Source organism: Chenopodium quinoa, unplaced genomic scaffold, assembly GCF_001683475.1.
Source record: "Chenopodium quinoa cultivar QQ74 unplaced genomic scaffold, ASM168347v1, whole genome shotgun sequence".
NCBI classification, from domain to species: domain Eukaryota; kingdom Viridiplantae; phylum Streptophyta; class Magnoliopsida; order Caryophyllales; family Amaranthaceae; genus Chenopodium; species Chenopodium quinoa.
The window spans coordinates 3,711,881-3,730,492 of NW_018745454.1; the positions used below are offsets into that span (position 1 = coordinate 3,711,881).

General features: G+C 39.5%; 1 protein-coding gene across 2 annotated transcripts; it reads right to left on the reverse strand.

The window, feature by feature from the left end:
- Window positions 1–1,981: 1,981 nt before the first annotated feature.
- On the reverse strand, window positions 1,982–18,612 carry LOC110714259 (mitochondrial inner membrane protein OXA1-like). 2 transcript variants are annotated; one of them, XM_021892758.1, is made up of 9 exons: window positions 17,232–18,612; window positions 16,081–16,171; window positions 15,143–15,181; window positions 14,932–14,984; window positions 14,741–14,804; window positions 14,511–14,642; window positions 14,069–14,176; window positions 13,373–13,427; window positions 1,982–2,496 (listed from the first exon to the last, which is right to left on the reverse strand). In XM_021892758.1, the coding sequence occupies exons 1-9, from the start codon at window positions 17,738–17,740 to the stop codon at window positions 2,486–2,488; spliced, it is 1,062 nt and encodes a 353-aa protein (XP_021748450.1). In that variant the 5' UTR covers window positions 17,741–18,612; the 3' UTR covers window positions 1,982–2,485. The 2 variants fall into 2 exon arrangements, with proteins under 2 accessions (XP_021748450.1, XP_021748449.1); XM_021892757.1 differs by lacking the exon at window positions 1,982–2,496 and adding an exon at window positions 11,448–12,755.

Genomic DNA, 18,612 nt, shown 5'->3' on the forward strand with positions numbered 1-18,612 from the left:
TTGAGAGAGATATAGGAAGTCAAAGCAATCTTGAGAAAAAGAGTGATTTGGATAAGTATCTAAATGATGAAAGAGAACCTAACACTATTGGAAAGAGCTTTGATGCCTTAGATTGGTGGAAGAATCGTGGGGAAAGATATCCTATAGTAGCTCTTATGGCGAAAGATGTGTTAGCTATTCCCGTGTCCACTGTAGCGTCTGAATCTGCATTTAGTACGGGTGGACGAGTACTTGATCCATTTCGTAGCTCACTTTCATCAAATATGGTTGAAGCTTTGATATGTGCTCAAGATTGGTTGCGAAATACTCGTGGTCCTTTAGTAGTTGAATAAAATCTTGAAGATATTGAGAGAATTGAAGAAGGTAAAACATTTTATTAGTTATTATGTTTTTTTTTTAATTAATTTGCATAATTTAGTTTTAACTTCTAACTAATTTTTTATTCTATATTCTTTTTAAAAATTGTTGTGTAGAGTTATTACCACTTATTGAGCAACCTTCGAGTGGCGTTGTTGATGATTACATGTGACAAATTGAAGATGAGCTTGAAGATTGGAGATTGGAGCTTGAGATACATAAGATGAAGTTGTAATTTTTTTTTATTTTGTTTTTTGTGGTGTAATTTACTAATTTGGAGTTTGTGGATTTTTAGTGGCTTGGAGCTTTGTAGAGATTATTTTATGTGTGTTTAATATGTTTTTGTGTGTTTAATATTTGCTTGGTTAATTGGTTTAGTGGTTTTGTGTGTTGCTTTGCTGTTTTTTTAGTTTGTCTATTGCTGTTTTTTTATTGTTGCCAGGTGCTGTGTTGATGTATTGATGGTGCTGTGTTGCTGTACTGATATTGTTGTTGCTGACCCGCTGTTTTGCTGCTCCGTTGTTGCTGCCCTGCTGTTTTGCTGCTCCGTTGTTGGCTTGTTGCTGCCCTGGTTATGCTTCATCCTGTAACTATGCTTAACAGGTTTATGGTCGATTTGGTTGCCACTAATTCTGTTTTTCAGGGGAAAGGAAAAGCTCCAGCCATTCGTAAACAGTATGAAATGTGGAAGAGGCCAGGACAAGGTACTCAAAAGGTTAATATGACGGATCATGGAGAAATTCCGGAGTGGCGGGTGCAGGCTGTGTAATCAGAACTCAGAAGAAGCGATGGATCGTGGCTTGCAAGCAAATCCTAGAAAATTATGGAACTAATGAACTAGCTGTCATTTTGAGGGATATTGGAGAATTTCTGAAGACTGATCGTAATATTGACTTCAATTACATTGACATGGAAGCTTGCGATTAATATGGAGGATGATGAAAGACCACATGATGTTGCTCCAACTTGCGTGAATGATATTTATGAGCAAGACCTTCAGGACAGTAGCAACTAATTGGATGCAGATCTCTTATTGCTTTAGCTTTTCTATTTCTGTTTGTTCTGTTAGAGACAATCAGGGAAGCTTTGGTTTTGATTTTTTGATGATGCCTTGTATGAACCGTTTGATTAAGTAATTTAATATGCTCCCTTTTTCCCAAAAAAAAAGAAAAGAACACATTGTATAATGAAATAGTTTATTATAATAAACGGAAAAAATAATATTTTAAAAAATAGTTTTTAAAAATTTCGGATAACGGATAATTGAAGTATCCGATCCGAAAAATTTCGGATATCCGAAACATTTCGGATCGGATACGGATATCAAATTTGCAAATTTTCGGATTCGAATATCCGATCCGAAATCGGATATCGGATCGGATATCCGATCCGTGATCAGGCCTAATGAATTCATTACTTTGCTCAGAGTTGACAAGGGCTTATGATCTCCGTTTAAAGGTGAACTTTTTACAATTTTGTCCCTAAAATAACATTTGCTAACTTGTACGAAGTAAGAATTTGAGGAAACTCTCTCGCAAACAAATTTAATACTACCTCCGTTAAATATTATCTGCAACTTTGGAGCAGATTACGGCTCACGATGCAAAATTTGAGGGGTGAAAATTAGTGGAAGTTTAGATGATTTAATTAAAGTAGAGGAGAGAGAAAGGGTTTAGGGTCCTTTTGCATTTGAATGGGGAAATCTGTCAGTTTTTTGAGGGAAATAGATTTCCCTCTTAAAATTTCCCCAAAATTTCAAACAATTTGAAATTTTTGGAGATTCAAAACTCCCACCAAAATCTAAAAAAAAAAAACAGATTTCTGCATTAAAGATTGAGCATTTAAGAGGCATATAAAAGGAGTCTCATTCATTACAGAAGCATTCAATGTTTCTCCCAAAAGAAAAGCCATGAAATTTTTAAGATTACACTATTAGTTTTCCAAAAGTTAGCACTAATCACAGTCATTAAGTCCCTAAATATCCAAAAAATTATCCTAACTAAAGTCAGTGCTGCACATGATCTTCACAAATCAAACGCTTCATTGGCTTGGCACCTCCATCATCCTTTTACCCTTACAGGAACGCCCCTTCTTCACAAAAAAAAAACCAGCAGGGACTCCTGTTTCATCAACCTTGAGCTGGAAAAATTCATGTGTAGTAAATGTCATGGCAGAGTTAGAAGAAGGGGTGTTTTTGGAGGTTGATCAACTGTTAACTGAAGAAGAACTAGCAGAGCTTTACTATGACTATGAAGAACACATGCAAGATTATGGCTTGTATGATGATTCTGATGATGAAGTAATGGATGAACAGGGGCAGCAAGACAATGATCAACAAGCACATCAACAAACAGAAGATCAAGGCAACATTCAAGCAGCAACAAGCAGAAAACAACTTGATTTGCACAAAAAGAGGGAGATTGTAGATGCAATCTTACTCAAAATGCATAATGGCAACTTACCAAGAGGGTACATGCAAGAATTATCACACAAATTCAATGTACACAAATCAACAATCACAAGGGTTTTCAAGGACATTCAAAAACAGTTGGAACAAGGTGATGTGATTGATGTCAGGTCCAAGAAGTATGGCAGAACATGGCCTAAACCAAAGGGAATTTACTGATGAATTCCTACAGTCAGTGCCTCTGCACCTTAGGCAGACAGAGAGGAGTTATGCAGCAGCATTGAAGATATCTCATGTTACTCTTCACAACTTAAAAAAAAAAGGAAGGCTCAGAACACATACAAGCAGCAACAAGCCAGCTCTCACAAGTGACCACAAAGTTGCAAGACTGAAATGGATTCTGTCTTACATTAATCCTATCATTGGGAATGAAGACCCTACATTTGATGATATGGACCATGTCATCCACATAGATGAGAAATGGTTCTATCTTAATCCAGATAAAAGGAGATTTTATCTCCTTCCAAGTGAGGAAGACCCACACAGAGTTCAACAGTCAAGAAGATTCAAACTGAAGGCAATGTTTATGGCAGTAGTGGGAAAGCCATTGTATGGGAGAAATGGGGAGCTACTACATGATGGGAAATATGGCATGTTTCCTTTCACAGTCAAAGAGCAAGAAAAAAAATCAAGAAAAAACAGGCCTGCAGGAACATGGGAGACCAAGGCAATACAAAATGTGAACAGGGAGGTCATTAGGGAAATGTTGCTCACAAAAGTAATACCATCAGTCATCTCAAAATGGCCACAAAGTCTAAGCAAAAATGTCACAATACAATGGGACAATGCAAGACCACACCAGATACCCAGAGATCAAGAATTCATTGAAGCTACTACAGCAAATGGGTTCAACATTCAACTGGTGTTTCAGCCACCAGACTTGAATGTGCTAGACTTAGGATTGTTCAGGTCTATTCAGTCACTGCAGTACCAATCATTTCCTAGCAACTTGGATGAGCTAGTGGACAAGGTCATTGAGTCTTATGACACATTCAAACCAGAGGTGAACAAGTACATTTGGATCACTTTGCAAAAATACATGATCATGATACTGCAAGAAGAGGGGGGTAACAAGTACAAAATTCCTCATATGAACAAAAAAAAAAGCTTGAGAATTTGGGCATTTTTCCAGACAAGGTGGAGGTGCAAAGGGATATAGTGCTGGGAAGTGTAGAGTACCTAAACACAATGTTTAGGCCAGCCACTCAAGGGACTCAAGATGCAACAGAAGATATGGAAGTGGATGCAGATTAGGGGACTCAAGCCACAAACCAGGTTTTGCACACTGACAACATTGACTGCCACACATAACCACTTAACCTTTTTTTTTCCCTTATGCTATGGTTAATGAATAGGTGGTTAGGTGTATTTTGGTGATTTAGATTAAACTAACATGTTAGGCAGTCAAATGTGAAGTCTTTTGTTTATGTGCATCAACTTTTTTAATCACTATATGAATGAAATGATAAAGACAAGTTTTTGAAGTGTTATGGCAATACATGTCCATTGTCCATCAGAAAGGTTATCAATGGTGTTGAATACTACACTTCACAACTTGGAGCAACTCAAATGTGTTAAGTGAAATTCAATGGAGTCCCTTCATCATTTGAACCATACAAGTCACTATGGGTGGAATTTCATACAGACAAGGGGGACTCCACACATTCATGGGGCAAATAACAGAAGGGGGGGACTCATTGAAGCACTGCTATAACAAGAACACCAACCCATAGACATTGTTCTCTACAAAACATGATCATTGAGAACATTGTATATACCACACAACAAAACAAACAAACCAAACTGAACTCAGCATTCATCATTCATCAATCACAATCCCTTGTTCCATCTTTCTTAGTACACAAACAGAGAGATCAAGGCAACACTCTTTCAATCAGACAACCAGCATAAGGCAACATTATCACAGCCAAAAATACAGAGTACACCATATCATTCATGAGTATTACTCACAATATCACCATCATTATTACTAAAACATAATATGAACAACATTCCAGCCACACATGGTCTATAATTAAGCCACAGGCATGCTCATCCAACAGATCCACCAAAAAAAAAAAACAATCCACCAGCATATGGGCAACAGGACTCATATAATTCACCCACCAACAACATAATCCAGTAAAAAACAAACAAGGTAGCCCAGAACACATGCAAAAAATCAAAGCAAACCAACCAAGATATATGAGGGACTCAAGAATATAAATGAAAGAGATTAGGGTTAGGAATCGTTACGAAAGCAGTCACTCAGAGGGTTGAACCGAACGGTTCATCCGCCTCACATAGTAGTTGACCACAGGGACTGAAGAGCATCCAGATTCAGGTTGCTTGGCAGGAGAAGGAGAAGCCTCCTCCATATCCTCATCCTCATCAGAAGAAATGATGATGTACTCATGGTCTGGAAGCCCACGCATCCTCCGAAGAGCAACACGCGCCGCCTTCCTGGTAGATCTGACCTTGGGGGGTGACCTAGGCCTCTTAGTTCTGGCCTTTTTCGGAGCCACAACAACCCCCAAAGCAGATTTAGCCACCAGATCTGCAAGAAGAGGACAAACAGAACCCAGATCTGCAGGAGCAGGAGCAGCAGAGCCAGATTCAACCACCATAGGAAGAGGATCTTCCTCCCTCTTTAACTTCCCCTCCTCCCTCTTCAACCGTTCCTCCTCATCAATACTCTTTAGGACTTGACCCAAAGCTCTGTATGTGTACAGAGTACAGTAGCCACGAGTTTCAGCGGATTCGTAGAAATCACGAGGAAAAGGGTTGCCAGTTTCAAAGCAATGGAGGAAGTGGTTGATCAGATTCTCCTCACCCTTATCATTTGTTGCTATGTACGCATCTTTCAAAGGACCAAGGTTAGGCATTTTCGTAGGGGACTCTTTTTTCTCAGAAAATGGTGTGGTGATTGGTGAAGAGTAGATCTGGAGAGAAGGAGAGGAAGAATCGAGGTAAAAGAGGAGAGAGAAGGTGGGAAATGATGAACTAGGGTTCATCTTCTGAAGAAGATTCATGAACATAAAGGGAAACCCAACCATCAGAAATTAATTTTTGGTGGTTGGGGAAGTCAGTAAATGAGGAGAGAAGGAGGGAGATGGGGAAATAAAGGGAGGGAATCATTAGGTTAGAGTAGATCTGATTAGTTTTAGGTTTATGAAATAAGATTAGTTTAGGAGATAATAAGGGTAGTAATTAAAAAAAAAATAAAACATAAGTGAGGGTAAAATGGTTATTTCATGCTTTTTTGTTTACTAAAAATGGAAAAAAATGGAAAGTTGCAGATAACCCTGATCATCCCGAAATGGCAAAAGTTGCAGATAATATTTAACGGAGGTAGTATTTTGTTTGTAAAAAAAAAACAAATTTAATATTTTTAGAATAATAAATATCCACAATGTATTTTTAAGAGTTCAAAAAAAAAAAGAGGTGACATAATAAAGGCCTTGTGAAAGCTTATAGCAAATACAAGAAGTGTGTACAAAAATGGGCAAATTAGATTCTTAAAGGCAAATTGGATGGCTCCACCCACTCAATTGGACTCTCGGAGGGTATTAGGGTCTATAGATAGCTTCTCGGTAATTTTTGTTTCTAGGTCAAAAAAGTCGAAAATTGGCAAAATTGAAAGCTATAATACACGTTTTTTGGCCAATTTCGGAGGTTTCGGGACCCGGTGTCGAAAAGTCTCGATATACCAAAGGATACATTCTAGGGTCATATAATGTCGTTTGGAACCATATATGATCATTTTATGATGTTATAAATGTTTGTGGTAGCCTCGAGTTTTATGAAATCGGTACAAGTTATAAACGAGTAAATTGACATTTTGAAGACATATTGGATGGTTTTACCCACCCAAATGGACTCCCGAGGTGTATTAGGGTCCATGGGAAGCATCTCGAGAATTTTTGTTTCCGAGTCTAAAATAGTGAAAAATTGTCTAAAATTGAATGCACGATTTCGGATCAGTTTTTGACATTTTTTCAAAAAAAAAAATGAACTGAATGTCTGGGGGGACTCTTGTGGTCATATAAGCCATAAGGTGGTTTGAAACCATAACACACTTGTAAAGATGTCTACATAATTGTTTAAATACTATTTATAAGAGTCCAAATTTTTAAAAGAAGAATGAATAGGGATTTAATGGAATTTTTAGTTTTCATTCTTTTTCAATGATACAGAGTAGTAGTTTAAGCATACTAGTTGTCAGCCCTTAGTGTTTGAGTTGTGTATTGGGATTAGCTTTTGTAAAATACTCACTTTGTTCTCAATATTTGTCCCACTGAAAATTTAAGAGATTAAAATGTACTCTATGTTATTTAAAACACGTCTAGACAATGCAAGCTAATATTGCTAACTACTGTAACACCAAACCAATAAACAACAAGTAAAGAAAACACTAGGTCAAAATATGGGGAAGAAGAAGAAAGCATATGCACATAATTCATATTAAGTACTAGTAAATGATTAGAACGAAGGATAATGGAATATCATTAATTAATATAGCAAATATACCTACTTCATTTTCATGACATCGTGTTAGAGAAAGGATCCGATTCATGCCGTAATCTCGATAATATGGAGTACAATAGATTGAAGCCTTTTAGTAGATACACTGTTTACATGCGCATTTCTACCTTCCCTTACAGAATACGGCTTCAATTACACACGCTCACTTATATGGATTCCCATGACACGTTGCGTGTTATTGTGTTAGGTCTTCTATTACATATAACAAAATATCATAACTCTAAACAACTGCAATGAAGTACAAAGCAATGGAAGCAAAGTCACAGGCTCATAGCTAGCCTGTACTGGACAGAAATAACAGAAATGTGCTCCTGAGGCCTTATAACTTGAACACAGGACTGGAGTACTGGACCTATGCCTCAAGATAATCTGATCTTTTATCTGATTGTTTCACAATTGCTAGCTCGTACTGAACAGAAATAAGAGAAATGTGCAACTTCATGGCTCATCAGGCTGTTTAGGTTCCTTTTTCGTGTTATGTTGTTGAATTGTTGAATCTGAGGAAGACTCAGATTGGGACTGTGAGGTGGATGTACGAGGAAAAGATTTAGGAGCGGGTTGTCACGTGCTGACTAATCCCCCTAGTCTTATGCACGCTAGCCTACTAACTTCCCTCCCTCGGATGCTAGTCAAGGCTTAACCCCGAATTGCTTCAAGCAAGAGTGTGCAACGAAAGTTAAGGAATGTTGAGAACACAAGAGGATATAAATATTTTGAATGCTTTTATAGCTTGAGAGAGAGTGTTTACAAGTATTTTCTGAGATGCCTCCAAATGAAGGCCAAGTCCCCTATTTATAGTGTTCTAAGCATGGCCTAGAACCTTCACTAACCTCCTCAAATGGAGGGTTCTAGATCTAATCCTTTCTAGATTATTCTATACATTTCTTTAGTACATTCCTTCTATGTACAAGGCTCTAGAATTATCTACTCAACTCTAGAATTTACGGATGATTCAAGGATGTCCTAGGAGGTTCTAGAAGCTTCCGGATGCACCTCGAGTCTCCTTGAGTATTCTGGAACCTTCCAGACTTCTCCTTCAAAATCTAACACCACCATGATGTTCATTGGGCCTAAAAATGGTGGACCCCCAAATTTGGGCTCAATCGGACTTCATTTGGGTCCCCAAATAGCCCATTATTGTGTTACTGTCACTTGGGTGTTCACTAGGGTGACAGCACTGGAGCAATATAAAGCTCTATAGGGGGAGGGTGTCTCTGGCCTAGCCAGCACGCACCAAGGGCATTCCCCCTAGCCACGATTGTTGCCTACCGTCCAATGGCCCTAGTGAGGGGTGGAATGTGTGGGTCGTGACATGCTCCCCCACCTAAGTCTTGACGCCCTCGTCAAGATCCCGACTCGAATGCCTCGATCTTGTCCGCAAATTGCCATAAATCTTCTTCTTTTTCCCACGTGGCCTCGCTGTCCGGGAGACCCTTCCAACGAACAAAGTATTCGTTGTAGCTTGGCACACCTCGACGCCTTATGACTCTCTTTGCCTCGATGCTCTCAATGTCCCTTTCAAACGATGCTACCACGGCCGTAGGTGCCCGTTGTGATTTTCCCCTGGTCTGATCCTCTAGATCGGCATGGTAAGGCTTCAACATGCTAACATGGAACACCGGATGTATTTTCAGCTTGGGAGGTAGCTCAAGCTTATAGGAAACTTTCCCGACCTTCCTAATGATCGGGAATGGCCCTTCATACTTCCGCACTAGCCCCTTATGCACCTTGCGGAAGACTTTGAATTGGTGCGGCAAGAGCTTCACCATGACTAGGTTGCCTTCTTGAAACTCCAATGGGCGCCTGTTTTTTTCGGCCCACTTCTTCATCTTCTTAGCGGCCTTATTCAAGTAAGCCTTGGTGATGTCGAGCTGCTCGTGCCATCCCTTAGCTAATCTGTAGGCAGCGGGACTGCTACCCGTGTAGCCCGATACAACTGCTTGTGGAGTCAAGGGTTGTTGACCCATGACTATCTCAAAGGGGCTTTGCTGGGTTGCCTCGGACCGCTGCGGATTAAAGGAGAATTGGGCAATGTCTATGAGCTTTGCCCAATCTCGTTGATTGGCACTCACAAAATGCCTCAAATAGAGCTCCAACAAAGCGTTCACTCGTTCTGTCTGCCCATCCGTCTACGGGTGGAAGCTTGTGGAGAAATGTAGACCTGACCCTAGCAACTTGAAAAGCTCCGTCCAAAATTTGGCGGTGAACCTTGGATCACGGTCGCTGACGATGCTCTTTGGCAAGCCCCAGTACTTGACCACATTCTTGAAGAATAACTTGGCGGCTTGCTCCCCTGTGCAATCCTTATGTGCCGGTATAAAAGTCCCATACTTGGAAAAGCGATCAACTACTACCATGATAGAGCCAAACCCCTCTGACTTGGGCAAGGCTGATATGAAATCCATTGAGACGCTTTCTCATGGCTTCTCTGGTATAGGCAAGGGCTCCAAGAGTCCTGCTGGCACACGTTGCTCTACCTTGTCTTGCTGGCACACAAGACAAGTCTTCACATAGGCCTCTATATCGTCCCGCATGTGAGGCCAGTAGTATACCTCCTCCAAGAGTGCCATTGTCCGCTGTATCCCAGGGTGACCAGCCCATAATGAATCATGACACTCCTTCATGATGTCCCGCCTAAGGTTGTCCCACTTAGGCACATAGGTGCGACGTCTGACGGTGTAGAGTATCCCATCCTCTATCCAGAAGCGTTGGGTCTTTCCCTCTCGTTAGCCAAGTCCATCAAACTCTTGGCCATAGAATCCTCCTTTAAGCCATCCTTGACTCGATTAAGGAGGGTGCTAGCTATGCTGCTCACGCTAGCAAAGATTGCTTTGCGGCTCAGAGCATCAGCAACTACATTCACCTTCCCTGGCTTGTACTCCATAGCGTAGTCAAAATCAGCCAGGAAGTCTTGCCATCGAGCTTGCTTGGGGCTAAGCTTCTTTTGATTTTGGAAGTAACTTGTTGCAACATTGTCGGTATAGATGGTGAACCGACTCCCAAGCAAATAATGTCTCCAGACACGCAAGCAATGAATGATAGCTGTCATCTCCTTATCATGCACTGGGTATCTCCTCTCAGTGTCATTGAGCTTACGTGACTCATAGGCCACTGGATGCCCTTCTTGCATGAGAACTCCTCCGATAGCAAAATCTGAGGCATCAGTGTGTAGCTCGAATGGCTTTGAGTAGTCGGGCAGCGCTAATACGGGCTCTTTGGTGACGGCATCTTTCAAGTCATCAAAGGCCTCTTGACATTTGTCGCTCCAACACCATTGTGCCTTCTTCTTTAACAAGTCAGTCAATGGCGCCGCCCGTGCTGAGTAGCTCATGATGAACCGCCTGTAATAGTTGGCGAGCCCAAGGAAAGAACGTAGTTCCGACACGTTCTTGGGCTCCTCCCATTCCCTGATGGCTTGCACCTTGTCATGCTCCATCATTATCTTTCCGGCTCTAATATGGTGTCCCAGGAAGGACACCTCCTCCTGTCCGAACGAGCACTTCTCTTGCTTCACATAAAGCTCGTTCTCTCGTAAGACCTGGAACACCTGTCTCAAATGCTCCACATGATCTTGTAAGTTGTCGCTATACACGACGATATCGTCGAGATAGACGACTACAAATTTATCAAGGAAAGGCCAAAAAATCTTATTCATTAAGGTGCAAAAAGTAGCAGGGGCGTTGGTGAGTCCAAAAGGCATCACCAAGAACTCATAAGAACCATACCTGGTCACGCATGCCGTCTTCGCCTCGTCCCCTTCGGAGATGATGCCATTCTGTGGTGGAGAAGGCGTGAACAAGACATCAAGAGTGGTTCATGTTCCATCCGAACATGGGACCAATTCAAGGACGTTGTCACGTGCTGACTAATCCCCCTAGTCTTATGCACGCTAGCCTACTAACTTCCCTCCCTCGGATGCTAGTCAAGGCTTAACCCCGAAATGCTTCAAGCAAGAGTGTGCAACGAAAGTTAAGGAATGTTGAGAACACAAGAGGATATAAATATTTTGAATGCTTTTATAGCTTGAGAGAGAGTGTTTACAAGTATTTTCTGAGATACATAGTGGCAGCGTTAATCTTGGAGGCATCCTCCTCCAAGTGCACAGCCTCAAAGTATCGCTCCATGCTCCATAGGAAGTTGTCAATTTCCCGAGCATCCCTCTTTCCATGATACTTTGGAGGCTTGGGGATTTCCACCTTAGGACCGACTTGAATGGTGGCGCCCCCAGCCACCGTAGTCCTTTTTAGCAACGTGAGTTCCTCCTTGAGGAGCTCATTCTCCTTCTTCAAAGCAAGGAGTTCCCCCGTGAACTCCTCACGCATTTTCGCCATCTCGCCCATCATCTTCTCAAAAGCCTGATCAGCGAGTGACTGAGCATCAAGGGATACCTCCTCTAGACGATTGTCTAGTTCCCCTAACTGCCCTTTGAGCGTAATAACTTCATTCTCGACCTTGCCGACAGAATCCGTCATGTCGCAAGCAGCAACTTCGGCTTTGGCCGATCTCTCATCAACTTTATTCACTCGCTTCTCAAGCTTTTGGACAGCTTGAATGAGAGCCTCGGGCGCATAGCCCTCGGTTGTTTGTGAAGCACTAGCGTCCTTGCCGTCCTTGCTCTTTGCCATTCTTCCTCCTTCGCTCACAACTTGCTAACAAAGCTCGACAGCACTATAGTCCCCCGCGACCGTAGCTGCTCTGATACCACGTTGTCACGTGCTGGCTAATCCCCCTAGTCTTATGCACGCTAGCCTACTAACTTCCCTCCCTCGAATGCTAGTCAAGGCTTAACCCCGAAATGCTTCAAGCAAGAGTATGCAACGAAAGTTAAGGAATGTTGAGAACACAAGAGGATATAAATATTTTGAATGCTTTTATAGCTTGAGAGAGAGTGTTTACAAATATTTTCTGAGATGCCTCCAAATGAAGGCCAAGTCCCCTATTTATAGTGTTCTAAGCATGGCCTAGAACCTTCACTAACCTCCTCAAATGGAGGGTTCTAGAAGCTTCCGGATGCACCTCGAGTCTCCTTGAGTATTCTGGAACCTTCCGGACTTCTCCTTCAAAATCTAACACCACCATGATGTTCATTGGGCCTAAAAATGGTGGACCCCCAAATTTGGGCTCAATCGGACTTCATTTGGGTCCCCAAATAGCCCATTATTGTGTTACTGTCACTTGGGTGTTCACTAGGGTGACAGCACTGGAGCAATATAAAGCTCTATAGGGGGAGGGTGTCTCTGGCCTAGCCAGCGCGCACCAAGGGCATTCCCCCTAGCCACGATTGTTGCCTACCGTCCAATGGCCCTAGTGAGGGGTGGAATGTGTGGGTCGTGACAGGGTGCTCTTGGAAGATCCAAGAACTTTCTCACTTCTGAGCGCTTTAAAACTGCAGGAAAGAAAATTTATCACAATGTGGACATTCACAGCTATGACTCATCAATGATGTAATATTTTCTGCAACCAGCACGCAAATAAATTGTTTTTAGAAAAGGGACAACTAGGTTTTCTGACCCTGCCCAATTCTTTTCAAAGGGCCTAGCCCGACCATGATCAGCTTTATTAAAACCACTTTGAAATTTCTAACCAATGCATACAATTCTATAGAAGTTTCTATAGCTCTTAAGGATAAAGTGGACACCAGAACAACGTTCTGATGATGCTGCTGTGAACCTTCAGCAAATAGAATCCACATACAAAATGCATACGAGGAACAAACTTCTTAAATCTATTTGTTTCCCTAATTGATAGGAATGATAATTTCAAATAAACATATATAATACTAGGAGCAAGATTTTCAGGCAGTTTGGACTTTGGACTTCAAACACTAAACCAAATCGTGGCCATTTCTGTGGTAATTCCATCTAGAAGGCACGAATACTAGTTTTGTACTCTGGCTCAACTTATCGGGTGTTCATGGACGTGGATGGCTGAGATTTGTGGCAAATAGACTGCTAAAAAGCTATGAAGCAATAGTAGATTTAACAAAAAGGGTCAAAGACTCACCTGTTCCACGTGACAACATAAACAGCCTGGAGGTTATCAAATAACAGAAGAATGCCTGCAATAATATTGTCATCCTCAATATTAGGGAATTAAATCAGAAATTCATACACAAGGGAGCACAGGTATGCATTTAGAGGAATCAATATGCGAACCCGAACTGAATCACATAACGTGGGGTTTTACATCAGAGTAATGCTAGCCACATAGGAAATGGGAAGGGACTGGTAGACAGGGACTGCCTTAAAAGATTTCTTGACAGTATCTTTGCACAATTCTTTTAAGTATTCGAGAAGCTATTATAGTGATGGTTTTTACTCCAGATAGAGCTCCATAGCTGCTTTCATGCTTGGGTTCAATTCATGAAACAAGCCTATGGCTTTCCTTTATGTTCATTTCTAATCTTTGTTCCCCTTTTTTCTTTTTAAGAACCCCCCTTGGCTAATAATAAGTCAGGAAAAAAAAAACAACTTCCATGAAATAAAAAATTTAGGCTTCACCATTAGAAAAAGCATATACAAAGTACAGCCAATGAGCCAACAATAAGTGGGATGACTTGGTGGCGTGGAGGAGCATGTCAAACACTGATCTCAGTCATGTGAAATGAGATGAAGCAACTATGATAAACTATTTGTACTTATTTCTCTACAAAACTTTGTACAAGTCTTATCAACATTTGATGAATGCCATCGGAAATACCTTAGAAAAATCCATTGTAAGGGGCACTGCAAGAATAGCAAAGGTCCTTGAGCATCTCTTAAAGTCACCCGCTGACGGATGTCCTTTCAAGCTTCTCAGCATGTTGCACTAATTAAATTGTAGTAAGCAAGAATAAAGTGAGTTAAAATAACAATGAAATATTAGTGTTGCACTAATTAAATTGTAGTAAGCAAGAATAAAGAGAGTTAAAATAACAATGAAATATTAGTATCGCCCCCCCCCCCCATTCTCTTGTTAAAGCAAGTGGGTAGACCATGTGTTTAGCTGATTTTAATCAAGTTTGTAGTGGGGTCAGCTGAAAATAAATAAATAAATAAAAACTTCCAAAAAAAGAATATGCGTCAACTAAAAAAAACGTAGGTATTAGATGATATGAGGAGCAACAGCAAGAGGTGCTCAGCAGTGCATAGCAATTCCTCACCTCAGTGTGGGCTAAGAATAATAGTACTGTCAGAACTGGACAAATATACAAACTATCTGGAGTAGTAAGATCAGTGAACCAGAATGCTCCACCATATTTCAATGATGGAACCTTCTCAACCATGTTTGAGATCTGATATGTCATCAAAGAAGTTTGAGATAAAAATTAGAATAAATGCTATTTGAATTAAAAGAGCAAGATGCATATAAGTTAAAAGTTTGAAATCTTACAGCAAAGAAAAAGCTTATGGAAATAGAACCCCGAATCAGAGTTAATTTCGGGTAAACTTCAAGTCTGTCATCTCATCATTCCAAAAAAATGTAGATCAGATGCTAACCCAGCCAACACAATAAGATTTGCTTGTGCAAATTAGGGGATCTTTTAGATCTCATAGATAGCAAGTCTAAAAAAAATTACTTACTGATTACGGATAACATTCCATTCCTTTAGAATTTCGGATTTGGAAACCTTACCCTATACATAAATCAGGATAGCAATATGAGTTTCCATTGCATGCATCATATAAAGACACAAGGACGAATTGTTAACCTGCCTTCCAGTATCTCATTTCAGATGATATATCTAATCTAATAGACAATTAGTTAGTGGTACAATATAAGGGAAGTTCATACCAAATGCCATTTCTTTTTCAGCTCCTCCAAACGTAGCAACTGCACAGGAATGAATATACATTGAATTGGCATACTAGCATCACGACTGAAATATATTTCATCACTTTGGTTTAAGCCAATCACAATAACACAAGTAACTAAGTAAGAGAAGCTTAATGTGTTGACATGATCACGATAATGATAGCACACATGACGGCATCAGACCATCATGCAAAAGTAAGAGATGGATCACAAAGTGGCCTAAGAACACAACATCTTACTCCCTACATTTCCTTATAATCCAGAAACCAAAGAAGGGTAGCAGAGGAAGTACAATGATAATTAAGAATGGGTGACTTACTTTCAACCCATTTTATTTAACATCATAAAATAAACAGTGTAAAACTGTAAATGATGAGGTTCAACATAGCAGTTATGTCTGTCCAACTGTCCTTGCATCAAGCAGAAAACATTAAGAAAAAAGGATCAAATTCATTGGAATACAAATTGATAAAAAAGTGCTAAACAGAAGAATATAATATTTTCCCAGAAAAGTTTGCTCCGCCATACAGTACTATTTGTTAATAACACATAAACAAAGCATAACCTTTAGACAGATGATGAAAGTTATGGTGGCAATGAAAATCTAAAGCAGCTAGCTATTTTACAAATGACAGAAGAAAACAGGGGGGGGGGGGTGATAAATTATTCAAATATCCACGCACAGAGATTCACATTAAGTTTATATAAGCAGCTTTCAGATGCTTTATGTGAAAAGGCTGAGATGCTCTTCCATTTCATAAAGTTTGTAAAGTCTCCATAATCACATAGCATAAACTCTTGACAGATTTTGAAATTGTATAAGGGCAATGATAATCCAAAAGAAGTAGCTATTATACAGATAAGAAAAGGGGGATAAAAAGGGACAATCACTCGAAATTACAAGCACATAGACTCACCTTACGTTTATAAGCAGCTCTAATCTCATTTATCGCAAAAGGAATGGTTGATCCTTCAACCATTAAAGTTGTTATAGCAATAGCTGCCCACCTGAGAGGTAAAGAAAGACAATGTCAAGGAAAATATCTAATAGAAATACAAAATCTCATATTACGGTGACTCGGTGAGGCCTCAAAACATGCAAACCAAATTACAGATTTTAACAGTCTATTACCTAAGTTTCCAGATCATAATTAACTGGCCATCTTATACTCCCTCTTTTTTTTTTATATGATGTACCCACTTCTAATTTATTCTAATTTTGGCAAACATGTTTTACATCTTACCCCATACTCCATATTAGTTATACCTTTCCACTCACTCTCTTTTACTTAATCCAAAAATTTCTTACACCTACCTGCCATTATCTTTCTCAGTATATTCACTTTTTTTACACCCACTCAACTTTCCTTGAAACATGAGTCCACAGCAAATGAGTATTAACTTTGTATTGCTTCCAAACTAAAGGCTCAAACCTCATCCTCCCCCCCCCCCCCTACGCGCACACACAGTGAGAGGAAAAACACAGCAAAAAAATCCTTTATAGTTGCACAAAAAACGGAAATGAAATTTGTAGGATAACCTTTTATTAAAATATCAAAGAAATCCTCAATTCAAACTATTCTCCACCCAAAAGAAAAGAATGTGCCTATTTCAGGTTCTTAACCCCCTTAATATTCTGGACATGATAACATAGCCTGATTCACCAGTCAAAGACATCTTTTCTCTACTCTAGCCCACCCGAAAATACGGAAGTTCCAATCTCAACACCTTGTTATATTGCACTAGAATGCAAATACTTCGAGAGCTTAAGCTATATTATTACATAGTTTTGTTATTTCAAAAGCACTAAGCACTTGAAAATTTGAAATGGAAATTATATCACTAAATCAAAGTAAACAGACAGACTGCCCCTGTCATCCCCATCAACAAACAAATTGTTACATAATAAACCAAAAGACTGATCTTTTAGGGTGGTTTAAATGTTTAATCTTATAATAGACTTCAAACACAAAGAGTTGTTAAGGTCTACAAAATAAGAAAAGTATAGAGATGAAAATAAAATAGCCGGAGTTACAAAAAAATATAATAATAAAACAAGGAGATATACCAATTCAATCCAGTCAATGTCTGCACGGCATCAATCAAGTACTGCAGTGCAGCAATTGGGAAGGCAGAATCAGCAGCTGCAACAGCTACCTCATTGATGGCAGGAACTTGTGAGGACACTACTTCCACATTTTCACTAGTTAGAATGCTAGTAATGTTGTCACCATGAGGTTGAGCATTATCAAATCCTTCACCAGCTGCGCTTGAAATCTTTCTAGATAACGACGGTACAACACTTTCAGGTAATATGACAACAGGGAACCGTTTATTCCATCCAAAATGCGCTCTAAAACCCCCATTACCACCAATGTTGCTTCCATTATGAATGTGTGACAAAACATTATTACTAATTCCACATTCAAGTTGACTGAGTGGGCTTGGATATGGTGATTGGGAGTTCTCATCACTTTTATCACCGCGATGAACAATGTGGCTCAATGACGGGTGATAACATCTCTGGAAAAGGGTGCCTTGTTTTATCTGTTTACTCAACATTCGTCGACAAGCCATCTGAATATGGAGCAAGGAGTGATTAGATAATATAACAGACACAATACATTGAAAATTTGCAGCAAATTAATCTCTGGAGTCATATATTGCACTCCCAACAACACCCTTTGAAATTTATTCCAAGGATAGTACATAAGTTGATAGATTCACTGCTAAATTACAATTAAGCACTAAATCATCGTCTCACAAAACAAAGATCACTCACTTCCCACAAGAAATTCCAGCCATTCCACCACAAAAATAGGCCAAATTAAAGTTCAAAATGGCTGAACTACCAAATTAGTATATACTACTGAAAATAAAAAATATCAACTTTTTCATATTGTAATGCAAATAATTCCAGCACATATTTAGTATGAAAATATAACTGAATATTTATACACCAAAACTCCTAAATTAATGTATAAAAAAAATGTCCGTACAAAAACAAAAACCCTAAATTCCCATATACTAGTACTTGGAACACAAAAGCTCAAAACCAAGCTAAGTCTCAAAGAGCAGCAAACAAATCACTTGCTTTGCATAAATAAATAAAACTCTTACAATTAAAGAAGCAAGTCACATTTACATCAATTATCAACCAAATTAAATAACTTAATTTTCAAAAGCAGAAGATTATCCACTGACTAAAAGGGTTTATTCCAGAATTAAGTGTTTATTTAACAAAATTATGATGGAATTGAAGAATTAAACAGAGTACAGAATACTTGCAGCAGAAAAATGGAAACAGAATTTGATAGTCTCAAAAAATAGAAGCTGAATTTTTGCACAATTTTTTTTTATTTTTTTTTATTTCAAACTGAAATCATGGCTGATTTTTAAAGGTCGAAAACATGGGAGATGTATGTCAAGTAACCAAATGCAGAAATGTT